This window comes from Excalfactoria chinensis, chromosome 9 (assembly GCF_039878825.1).
Source record: "Excalfactoria chinensis isolate bCotChi1 chromosome 9, bCotChi1.hap2, whole genome shotgun sequence".
Lineage (NCBI taxonomy): Eukaryota > Metazoa > Chordata > Aves > Galliformes > Phasianidae > Excalfactoria > Excalfactoria chinensis.
The window spans coordinates 6,453,720-6,467,022 of NC_092833.1; the positions used below are offsets into that span (position 1 = coordinate 6,453,720).

General features: G+C 35.7%; 1 protein-coding gene across 1 annotated transcript in view; it reads right to left on the reverse strand.

The window, feature by feature from the left end:
- The window catches only part of DNER (delta/notch like EGF repeat containing), a 97,517-nt gene that overhangs the window by 24,201 nt on the left and 60,013 nt on the right, over positions 1-13,303 (reverse strand). The window contains exons 6-7 of the mRNA XM_072344597.1: positions 7,437-7,590; positions 3,729-3,842 (exon numbers count right to left, since the gene is read on the reverse strand). Coding sequence (XP_072200698.1) covers positions 3,729-3,842; positions 7,437-7,590 — 268 coding nt within the window. The remainder of the gene's footprint in view (positions 1-3,728; positions 3,843-7,436; positions 7,591-13,303) is intronic.

Here is a 13,303-nt window from a genome sequence, read left to right on the forward strand (position 1 = left end):
CAGGAATTTAACAGATTAATTTGGGTACTTACAGAATCATTTGGAATATAAATTTCAAACTTCCATGTCCAAGTTGACAGATGTTTACTTGGGGTGTGGTTAGAAGTTTTGGAAATTTATTTGCACAGTCATTTGAAAGCAATATTTGCAAAGTACATTAAGTGTGATAATCAAAGATCAACACCCAGTAAGCGAGACATACCAAACATCTTTTAAATAAATTCTTCAGTCTTTAGCATTGTGCAAGTTCATTCATTACAGCTTTGAGCATAAATTCTGGTTTGCTCTTAAATAAAGGGTGACTCATCCACTTCATATAACAACATATTTTCTAGAGTTTTGGACACATTAAAGTCTATGGTGCTTCACGCAGAAAATGGAATCTTCAAGCCTAGAGAACTTTAACTTATTAAAAGACTCTTAAGACGATAACACTGTCTAAAGAATAATCATGAAATGTTTACATTCGATATAGGTTTCTTTTTCACTGCCTCATATCTCACTCTTGGTGCATTATCACATTCCTTTCATGAGCCACAGATCTCATATGAAAGAAAAATGCACAGTCTCAAGAATATTCCTCACTGTTCCCATTTCATTCCATTTCCTGCCATTTTTCCCTTTTCCCTTTGTAATACTTCTCACCTGCTCTTGTCTTTTTCTGCTTATCTGTACAGAATCTCCAGTTTTAGTTCTTAAAAATGTATAAGTTCTCTGGCTACCTTTCCCCCACTGTGCTGAATTAGCAGTACAGAAATAAAGGACTCTTCTCAACTAGCAATTGCTGTTATGCACAGCAGGAGAATAGAAGCAGAGCTGGAGATCTTGCTTAAATTAGAAATCTATCATGGATTTGGTTTTCTCTGTGTGTGTGTGTGGTTTTTTTTTTAATGGAAAATTTGAAGACACTAAAAATAGCAACTTTCCGCACCTGTAATTTTCAGTTACCTACTCATTGCTTTACTTACAAAAATAGCCACATCTTTCCAAACAAGACAGAAGTTCTCAAAATATGACCCTGTGAGAGAATAATGCGTCAAAATGCATCCAGAAAAAACAACTCTTGCCCTCCACATATCTGAATTTTTGATCTTGTTGGCACTAAAAGATCTTCCAAAACAGGACAGAAAAGCAACAACTACTACCTAATAAGCCCATAGGCTACTGCACAGCAACTGCACCATCATTTTTGTCTTTATGGTGATGGCATATCTACATAACCTCGACAGAAGCACTCACCTTGTGACAACTACCAAGAAATCAGGGATAATTTCTAGGGCTCTGGGGGTCCATGGGAAAGATGTAAATGTACTGTTTATCAGGGAGTGAAGTGTCATGACAAGACATGGGGTAATGGTTTTAAACTAAAAGATGGCAGATCTAGATTAGATATTAGGAATAGATAGATATTATTTACTGTGAGTTTGAAGGGACAATAGAACACGCTGCACAGAGAGCTGTGGATGCCCCATCCCCAGAGGCCTCCAAGACCAGGTTAGATAGCACTCTGGGCAGCCTGATTTGGTGGGTGGCAACCAGTCCACTGCAGGGAGTTGGAACTGTGTGGGTTTTGAGCTCCCTGCCAGCCCAAGCCATTCTGTGATTCTGTCACAGGGTCGATCTAAAAAAGCAACTATTCACAAAAGGTGGCATGTGTTCAGGCAAGCCTAAGAATGATTTTCTCAGAAAACGCTTGTTTCCAAGGAACCGAAAATCAGAAGTGTTCAAGACTATTCTTCTTCTGGGGAATAACTCTGCCCAGTCCAGAGTGTGATTTCTGAAACATTCCATCGTCTCCAAAGGTTTTTTTTCCTATGTTGTCAAAATTGATTTTTACAGGAGTTGTAATTGTATTTACATGCAATGTTTTCTTGAGATGCCTCAATGCTTTTTTTGAATAGGAAAACATTTACACCACATAAGCATGTTAGGCATATAAATAAGCTATCAGAGTAACAGTTCCTTGCCAAATTCCATCCAGAAATCTCACTGTATCTTTAAGAAAAATCCAGAAATCCTAGAAAATCTCAAGACCCCAAGAAGAATAGGAGAGCACAGATGTGAAAAACATAAGAACAGAAAAGTCAACAAAGAAAAATAGCAGAAACCTGAGAAAATGGTACCAGTGATCTCAGAAGGTAAAACAGCAACAGAGTTCAGCATAAGTACTAAGATAATGGAACAACAGTGCCAAGATTCCAAGATTTGCCTACTTGAAGCACACAGCATACAAGAGAACTGAACTGGAAACTGATCAAACACAGATCTGGATCAGTGGAGAAAACAGGAAGCAGAAGATAAATACTGAAGACATAAAGCCACAAATAAGATGTAGAACCAAGCAGCATAGCATAGAGTTAGCTAAAGACAAGACTAAGAGAGAAGCAAAAGTAATTTGGTTCTCTGGCAGAAGAAAACCTGCCATAACCAAGAACACTACACATCAAGCAGTGACACACCAGCAGAGGGCAATCCATCTTGGGATGGAAAGGCACATTCAATCCTGTATCCTGGCCTGAGCAGTAAGAGAAGTAAGAGAAGTTGAGAGCTGGTTAGCGTATTGATTAAAGGGCCATAAGGAACAAACAATGAAGCCCAGTCACACACAGGAACAATGTGAAGGCTTTAATATATCCAAAAGCCCCAGTATAATTTTTTCCATGTTGTATTTTGTAATGGCAAAACATTTTTCTACAAAGCATTTTTAAAGATAATGAACAGACCTCTTAAGAAAAGTACGAGTGAATTACTAAGTCTAATATAGAAAAATTTTCTTACTGAATTTTGCTACCAGTTATAAGCCAGTTTTCAGAATTCTTCTAAATGCAAGATACGCTCTGCAGTCAAAATGTCAGTGTCTGTGTTTCCAAACAGTTGTTAAGTGGGTCAATCATTAAAGCAAAATACTCCAAAAAGGAAAGAATCATTCTGAAGAAATTACAAATAATCTTTCATTATTAAGCAAGTATACGTTACCAGAATAGTTATCAAAGTCTTGTACCCTTAGAGCAAACACAAGATGCTGACAGAATAAAAACATCCATAGAGATCAGAAATATAATTAGTTCAAAGTTTCAATCCTAATAGAACTAATAGAAGATTTCATAATTGAGAGCTTTCACTTCTGATAATTTTTTTTTAATAGAGACTCAGGCATCTGCCATTCCACACAGCAAAATGCTACAAAAGCACGTACTTTGCCATCACAGCGTCCTCATTTCACACAGTTACATTCACAGTGTTTACCAATGAGAACCACTGAAAGGCTTATCATGCAGAGAAAGAAACAAGTCCTAACAGAAAGGAGAATGAATTAAAACTTTGTGGGATTTAAAGGACTGTTTTTTTCTCTAATTGACCCAGATGCAGAAATATGCAAATACTGCATGCAAGGCAGCTTTTCTCACTCGTTTACTGGACAACACAAAAATCAGAATGAATTCTAAGTGTCCTCAGATTCTCTTATCTTTCTCACAGTGCTGGAACCTGATTTCTACTGTATAGGTGCCAGCAAATGTGGATAAAGAGCCTCTATGCTCTGTAACACTAAGCGCTTGCCATACTTTATACAATACTGATGACACAGAATATCTCATCTGGATTTTTTCTGCTTACAAATATGGTGTAAAGTACAATTTTGAATATTTTTTCATATAACTAAAAATTCAGATTGAGTACACTCCATGAAACACCAGTTTGTACATGACACCAAATAAGTCATTGTTTACCTTCTGGGCACTGACAGGTGAATCCATGGATGTTGGATGAACAAGTACCTCCATTTTGGCATGGCTGCTGGATGCAGTGATCAATCTCTGACTGGCACAGCTCTCCAGTGTAACCTACAAAAGCACACAATATTCAGAAAGCATAGGGAAAATGAGATCTTATTGCTAAATGGTAACTCAAACAGTACTACTAGCTTTCTTGAACAAAATTAACCAAAGTAATAAATAGAAATCAGAACAGTCTTCTAATTTCTTGTAAAATGGGATTTTTAATAAGAACTTATCCTTCACAGGAGAAATGAATAAATAGTGGAAATCTAGAGATTATAGAAAAGCTGTATTTTACCATCAGCAATATTCTGACAGTACTAGCATAATGAAGGTTGGTGATGGGTTCTCATAAGGACTCATATAATCAAAAAAAAAAGGAAGCCCTTTATGAATGGTTTTCAAATGCATCTTGAATCTCAAGTGAAAAATCCTTGGGAAGACTTTAAACAGGACTTGTCATCTGAATTAGCTGTGCATATGCTGAATGACTGCCATTTGCTCCTACTTCTGGGCTCCAGAGAGGGTGTTTATTTTAAGTGGGAGCTGTGAAGTACTGCTCAGTGCAGTTGCAATCTCTTCCAAATAAGCTCCTGTAAGTTCACAAACTACAGATTGTGTGTACTGTACTATTTGACCGTAGATTGCTTTGTTCCATATGTCTGAAGTCTATAACACATCCAAAAAAAAAAAAAAAAAAATTAACAAAATACAAGCGAAAAGATTAAATACTCCAAATTTAAAGTCCTTAATGAATACCACACATACCTCATTCTTATTTTTCTTTACTTCCAAAAACCTATCTTGGATGCATGACAGAAGAAGAAAGTACACACTATACACATAGGTATTTTGTTTTTTAAAAGGAGCCCTAAGTAAAATTGTAAGCATCCTCTATAATAACACCATGGCTGGTGTTAAGGGTCAGTAGGCTGATGCTGGTAATACACAGCTAAGGGCAAGTGCCTAAGAGAAAGATGTAAGGTGAAACATAGGACGTGCCTGGAATAGGATTTCACTTATATAGGGGACAAAAAAGGAAAAACAGAAAAAAAGAAAGAAAGAAGTAAATAGAAAATTCATGTTTTGATTAAATAATTTGTTTTCAATCAAAGTCAACAGTTTAGAAATCTTTCAGACAGGCTAATAGTTGCATCTTTTCCAGTACTATAAAGAAGGAGTCTAAGCCATTTCTCTTTGTCTACCTTACTGCTTTTGTACACTACAGAGAACTAAATTCTGATCCCATTTTCTGCAGTGTGATACATGGAGAGAAAACGTTATAACAAGGCTGACATCTATAAGTCAGCCAAACTTGAGAGGAATATGGAGGTCTAAAGCCAGAACTGTGGTCTTGTGAGGCAGCTCCTCTGGACTGGATGAAGGCACATGGAGGGAACTAAGCTGTACTTTTGATAGCCAGCAAATTTCTGTAACTCTAATTGGTATTAAATTAACATAAAATTTACAACAACAAAAGAAATGCTATATAAGACTACATCCACTGATTTCTTTCATCTGTATGTTTCATATTTCCAAGTTCTGACATTCAGATGAATATTTTTATGAATTATAATACAGTACTGAAGGTGTTTAACTCATTTAAGCATTTTTTCAGACACCAAACTGCTTTGGAGTTTGTGTAAGCTAAAAATTACCCTTGAAATTCAATGTGTACCCAAAGGAATGTTGGCACAGAAAAGCATGAATGATTGTGTTGCTCTGAAGCTTGCTGGCTTCCTGCGAATGTTACTATAGACAAAATTCATCAGAGATAACATTTTGTCCATTTTATGAAAATAAATATGCTCCATCTAAATATGATCTATAGGGCATGTTGTATCCATCTGCAAGAGAATATAATTTGGGAATTTCCTACCAAGAGCTATGAAGTTAGAAGAGCTAAGCAACCACCATAATAAAAACAAAACAAAACAAAACAACTTGCTGGTCAGATATACTGTAAGAATCATTACATCTATTCATTTTGTGCTGTTATAGAACTTCAGAACATTTTCATCTAACAAAATCTGGGAAACTATACCATTCACACATGAATGGCTCTGAAATTTACAGATGGAGGCAATGTTTAAACTCTTATCACAATAATTAAATTCTTTTTTAACAATAATTAAGCCATCTGAATAATATTTTGTTTGTTATTAACAAAAAAAAAAAAAAGAAAGAAAAAGAAAGAAAGGAAAACTATTTTTACAGAATTTGAACTGAAGTATAATGATTTGAGGTCATGAAGCACATCTTGTAAGATCCAGAATGTAATAAATGGAGTAACTGTATTTATCTTTCTAAGCATCTACAGAGAAACTTGATCATGCTGTTATTCAGAAGGGAAGTCTCTATATATAGAAGAAAATAGCTTAATTTCATAAACTGTAAGCTTTGTGCTCTACCATGATAAATGGGAGGGATTTTGTGGAAGGAAATATTTATATTTCTTTTACAAGTAGGAGCTAACATTTTTGCAGAGACAAGGAGAAGAAACAGTTACGTAGTTAACAAGGCAAAAAACTAAATTTTAGAGAAATAAAATTTAAATGCAAAGGATTAAAAGAGTTTAAAAAATAAAGATGACAAAGAAAATATGTAACAAAACATGTAACAGAGATACAGTTTGTTCAAGAAACTGTTGCGTTCTTAGACACTGTTTCCTTTCTACAATGTATCTCACAGTATCAGCCCAGTGTTTTTTCTACACCTGTGGTAACATTTTCTCAGACAAGTAATTCAAATACTTGTCCCTGGCAGTGACTATTTCTTTAATTCATGGGAAGCCTTTGAAAAGTGGAGAGGCCAAATGGTAAAAAAAAAATAAAGCAAGCACTTGATGCAGGTATCTTGGATCATAAAAAACAGCAATACCTTGGGTTTTTACATCGGTACAGAAATAAAATAACATTCGCTGCATCAAGGCATTGTAATTTGTAACTTCACAATAGAAGCAGGAAATATTGCAGACTTAAATATAATAACAGAAGCAATAATCATCTTTAGAGTCTTGTAGCTAAGTGGCAAGCATATTTATGTTACTGTACAAAGCTCAGCCATAAAACATCATAACGCCAAGGTTTCCTAGTAGAAACATTCTTGGGCTTTGGGGTAGGCACATCAGAATTATGCTAGATATTCCTCCTGAAGCTTTTTTTATGCAACCAAAACCAAGAATCTTGAAGTATTTTAAAAATATTTTATATTAAGATGGGAAAATAATAATCTAGTAAGTTTAGGATGCAGAGCGGTTGGATCTAGTTCAGGGGAGGACCACAAAGATGTTCAAAGGGCTGGAGCACCTCTACTGTGAATGTAGGTAGAGGTAGTTGGGCTTGTTTAGCTTGGAGAAGAGAAGGCTCTTGGCAGATCTCATTGTGTCCTTCCACTACTTGAAGAGAACAACCCAAGTGATTCCATGATTCTGTATGAATAATTCCCTCGTAACAGTTTGGTTTGGCTGTATGATACCGTGCCTCTTGTGCCAGCATTCACAGCTGAAGAATTTTCCAGATCCCTAAGGCTGACCTTATGTTGTTGTTTTGTTTTCCCTCTTTCCTACTGTCTGAAGATGCACAGTTTGCTGCTCTGCAAAAGGTATGTACTGAATATTAAAACAAAAATGCATTATTCAGAACACAATACGATACCCACCAGGCAGGCAGCTGCAGGTGAAATTGTTCCCGTTGTGTTTCTGTGGTAGGTCGGTGCAGGTTGCATTGTTCTGGCAGGGCTGGCTTTGACAAGCATCAAATTCCTCACACAGGGGGCCCCAGTACTCATCCTCACACTCACAGAAAAATGTTGCCTAAAAACAATCAAAATTTGTACTGCTCAATGAATTCTCAAAGGTTATATTTCCATTGACTACTCTATGAACAAAAATGTTTCTGCTGCTTTTCCATTTGAAACACAAGTAGCTGACATAAATACATCAACTGCATGAAGTTATCCTTTGAAATACTAAACCTGCACCAGTTCTTCAGGTCAGATTTTTAATCATGCCAGGGAATCTCCACCCAGACATGGATCAGATCCATAATCATGTCTGAATCAATATAATTTCTTTCTTCCATTGCAGAAATTATATTTCTATACCAGTATGATCACCAAGATTTGTAACATACAGATTTACCGCAACAAAACCCTGCTACAAAGGAGCACACCCTATGGGATGAGCAGGGCTAGGGCTCACTTCAGGAGAGACAACGCACTGGTTCTGCTAAAACAGGTCTCTTTCTCAATGTATTTGGTATCTTTTCCCAAACTTGCTGCTTTTGCTGCTTAATAAAAGATGAAGAGCACTACACCTGTTAAAGCACTGAAATAACAGTCATAGTTACAGTGTGGTATTAAGTAATAAAACATAATTCAATTTTAAAACTATTTAAATTGTTAAGATTGCCAAGGATGTGTTGCAAGGATGGAAGCAAGGAAAGCTCTCATCTGATAGACCTATTTAAATTAAATGCCCCCTTCCTCTGTTCATTAAGCACTAGATGGCAGCCGCACTCACTCCTACATTTCCCAGCCCCGTCACTCGGGCTCAATGCACACAGCTGTCCCAGGCACAAAACATGCATGGAGCCAAAAACAAAGAGGCCAGGTCAGTATTTTATTTTCTATTTTTACTTCTGTTTGCTTCATGCAAATAAACAGCTGTGCATTATGAAAATAAATAAATAGGTAAATAAATAAATAAATAAGAGAAAAAAGACAATCTTCATACAAATAAAGGAAGTCAGTAAAATGCAGTATGTTTTTCCTTACAAATAACGCATTGATAAAGTCTAAATAATGATTAATGTTATAATAGAATCATAGGGTCATTTGATTTGGAAGAGGCTCTTACAGGCCAGCTAGTCCTACTCCCTGCAATGAACAGGAACACCTACAGCTCCATCCACTGCTCAGAGCCTGATGCAGCCTGGTCTTGAATGTCTCCAGGGATGGGGCTTCCACCACATCTCTGGGCATCCTGTGGCAGTACCTCAACACCCTTACTGTAAAAAAATACTAAAACTATTTTCCTTATATCCAAGGAAATATAGTTGGTAAAATCTCCAAAACTCAACAATGTGCATGTTTATCAGTGACAAAAGTACTTGCTGGCTGTACGGCCCAAGCCTGCTCACAGAACTGTTCTGCATATATTTCACACCAGCAATGAGATGTTTCCAGACTAGGCAGTAGTTCAATAGGAAGGAAAAACAGGCAAGCAGCTGAAAAACTGCATCACACTTCAAGGCAGTATTGCTGTTATTCCAGAACAGGGTACTGGGCTGTATTTCCAGAACAGTTCCTCATATTTTAAATACAAAAATTTACAACACATCTCAGCAGACAAAAATTGTGCTACATAACACCATACATGCTAAGTCCTGCTTTCTTTTCCTTTTCTCCCTCTCCTATGAAGCATTTGGAGACAAATGCAGTGGTTGCTCTACTGACAGTGGATATAGAAATATTTTCAAAAGTGCCATGATTTTCAGTGTTGCTACAGATAATGCCCATGAGCTATACTACTAACACTGAGCATCCATAAAAACTATGACTTTTATGTGCAATAAATACAATCCTGATGTAGATTCATAGACAAAGGCATTAATAAATTGCATAGCCCATCTATCCCTCACAATGGAAACAACTACTGAAAATCACCATGAACACTGTGTGCCATTCCTTGCTGTCAATATTATGTCAAAGTAATCGAGTAGAGAAGCAGAGAAGAATTAAATTACACACTGATTTTCAACTCCAGTTTTAAGAATTTACATATTTCTCTGAAAAATCTTATTAATATCTTTTGGGTTTTTTAAATATCATTAGAGAATGAAATTTGTGGTTGATGCACTGTTCCCATTTTTTGTCACTGATTACAAACTCACCAGAGGCATAAAACAATTTTACATTTTACCCTACAGAAAAAAAGATGGTCAAGTCTGAGTTATGGAACTACCCCTCCATACCAAAATAATGCGTTGGGTAGATGAAATCTCATATTCAATAGACTACAACAAAGAGCACAGTTAAAATGGGAAACTCTGATTAAAAACTTTTTTAAAGTCTTGATCTCATTTAAATGTGGTTTTGGTCTTTGTGTATGCACTAAAAATGAGAACAAGCTGTTCCACATCTATCTCACACTACAGAAACATGTTAGCAAAAGATCTAAGATCTCATCAGTATTAATTCTGTCAAAACAGAGGTGCCAAGTTTGTTTGGAAGATTCAAGTTCATAGTTGTTTTATGCTAGGTCTGAGAATAAGTTGCTAAGTACAACAATACATGAACCATCCATCAGAGAGGAGGAGAAGGTCTATACTGTCCTCAGACACAAACAGTATGGCTCTGCCTGCACTAAAATCTTGTCTTGAAACAATAGGAGCTGATTATTATATTGTAAGTATTCATATATTTAAACAAATCAATGATGTCATTGTCTCAGCTATATTAATGAAATAAGAAGCTGGGGGAAAAAAAACTCAGATAATTTTGATATCTCTGGAAGTTATGATACAGGGAACAAATTACCCAAAAACAAAGTTATCAAAATGAGATTTGAAAACAGCAAAAGAAAAGTGTCGTAACACTTCAAACTGACATATCTAATGACAGGTAATAGTCCTGAGATGCAGACAAGTTATTCTGTATATAAGATTGGATGTCATTATTTTTACTAAGCATGTCATCTTTACTTGTCCCTAATTATATTATTAATTTCTTGAAGAGATGGTGTATATCTGCAATGTGAGAAAAAATAACTCAAGAAAAATATACACACTGCTTTAATACTGGTATTAAAGTCACCACCTAAGAATGCATTTTACTTTGTTTTGGAAGTACAAATCCATCAAACAGAAGATGTGTACTATTTTTGAAGGCAATAATAAAAATTCTTTAAAAGAATTTGCTATCACCGATATAGGGAGCTGATGTTCATATAGACAAATAAAATCAAGTGGATCTACTCCATGAATTTATAACCCATGGAAGACACTGAAATCATCCCTATTTAATTAAATTCATTATTTCTCAGGGCAGGCAGCTTTTATTTTTCATACATATCAGTGGTTCTAACACTAGCAATAAAACTCCATATTTACACAGTCTGCTTTTCTACACTTTATGCAAGAATGGAGCAATCTGTGAAAGAAATCATCATGTCTCTGTAAGTAACCAGAACTGTAGCTTTCAAATCCAATGGATGCCTATAGCTTACTTTAAAATACTACACAGAATCAAAAATTCGTAACAAATTTCTCTCTGGATTATAATAGGATGTCTCTCTTCAATTCACAGCCAATTTGTCTGAGGACAACTTACTCTGGTGAAAGCTGAGTCAATAAATGTCAACCTGGTATTTATATTGTGATGATACCAAGACCAGTATTATGTTTCTGACACATTCACTCTTCTGTTGTGAAAGAATGGCAAGTACCGCAGCAAAACAGAGGTTCTAAGCTCAGACAAAGGGAGAAAAAGGCATCACTTAACTCAGCATCAATTCACTTCAAAGAACTTAAAGTTGTGAATTTTATGTTCAACACCGACAGCAGTTGAAAAAGGAACTTTCATTATGAAGCTAAGCTACCTGCTTATCAGCAAGAAATAAGTAAAAACCAGCCAAGACTTCCAGGTTAGACCAAAATTCATTTGTTTATAGCTATATGCACCCCACAGATGCCGGTATGCCACCGCACTTATATTACTGCAGATCGTTAATTACATTTAAAGTTTCCATTATGCAAATATGTTACTACTGGATTTGGTATAAAACTAGGAAGTACATGAAAAAACAAAGGCAATCATTAATCTTCTCAGCACTGGAAGCAAAATGACTACAGCCAGCACAGCTCTGAGCATTTTCACCACATTAGGCTTTTTATGAATTCCTCTAAGAAGCCACTTTGCATCCTGCAAGACTAGAATGCGCAAACTGAATGAATTATAGATATAAACAAACAGCAAATCACAAAGGGCATGTTGCAAACCTAAAGAAAATTAAAGTTTCTGTTCTGGATAAAGAAATGAAGAAGGTCTTGGGGGAAGCAACTCAGCAGTCGGTTGGTACATGGCAAGCATGTAATTTTGGCAGTTGTTTGCTTCATCATTAGGGAAACCATAAAGATATTTTATGATACATCTCCCCTAAGATGACTTTAAAAATGGCAAAAACATCCTGTTTAATGAAATACACACCTTCCATTTTTAACTGTGCTGCTCACGCTGGGCCTGATTCAGTTTCCCAGTTGAAATTCTATTATGCAACTAATACACTAATGGGTAAAGAAAACTGTCAGATTTGAAAAATCACTATGGCTGAATAGACAAAATAACATTGTTATTCTCCTTAGAGTAGAAGTCTGGTCATAAATAAACAACATTTGGAAACAGCAAAGTTTTACTGAGTTACCTCTTCTGAGAGCACTACTTGGTATAGGTCTGAAGAGACTGCAGAGTATCACTGGGAAACTTCATTTGTTCAAGGTTTAGAAAATTCAGAAACAGTTTGTGACAGCAAAAATATGTGTTACTGAAGTTAAAATGTCATTAAAGAGATATTAAGAATACTGCTAATTCCAGTTCTTTGACTACCATGAACTGGTAGATTCCTCTCTAGAAATGAACTTCAGCATGATGCCATATCCCATAGCTTCAGCTGCAGGGACATCTTATGCACGTTCTGTTATAAACACTACCTTAATACATTGAGCCATTACTACTCCTCGAAAGTGTGAAAAGATAGAAGTCATTTTAAATTTTCCTATTCATTTTCCACTGTATGCACAAGAGGGAGGTTAATTAATCACTAAATCTGGATGGAATTTTTAATGTCAGGATTAAAGGTGTGGATGTACAGATACCGAGTTCCCTTTTCTCAGGCTCCCCTTTGCTGCCATAAGACCAATTTGCCTTTCTTTTTAAAGACTGTTAAAATTTATTATTAAGTAGAATTTCACATATCAGAGATTTTTGAAACATAAGTGATTATTAAATTAGTATATGCATTTTCCTTGATAAATACATATTAATGCTTCTGTGTAGATACAGGAATTAATGTATGTTCTCTTTCTGACATATAGCTCGCAGTAAAATAAAGAAATTAGGGACATAAAAATGGACTGAAAACATGAAAAACAGAAATAAGACTGTTTATCAAAGCCTCTACCTCTCAACATGACAAAACGTTGAAAAAGGGAAGACATTTTGACATGCCACTATATAGAGAACATCTGAACATATTGTTTACATAAATCAAATTCAAAATGCTGAATTCCTAGAAAAAGGACAGATACAGGAAAGCAGAAAAACTAAACTGGACCATAAAATAGCATACTGAATGCACACGTTATTTGAATAACAATCATTGTGCTCAAATTAACTTAAGCATTTTAAAGCTTTATTTTCAGGGAATAAAGATGTTAAGTTGTTCCAGATGTTAGCATTGCCTCTCACAGATAGGTTACTGCAGCAACTTAATTATTGTTGTTACAAGTCAAAGCAGCATTTTTCTATCA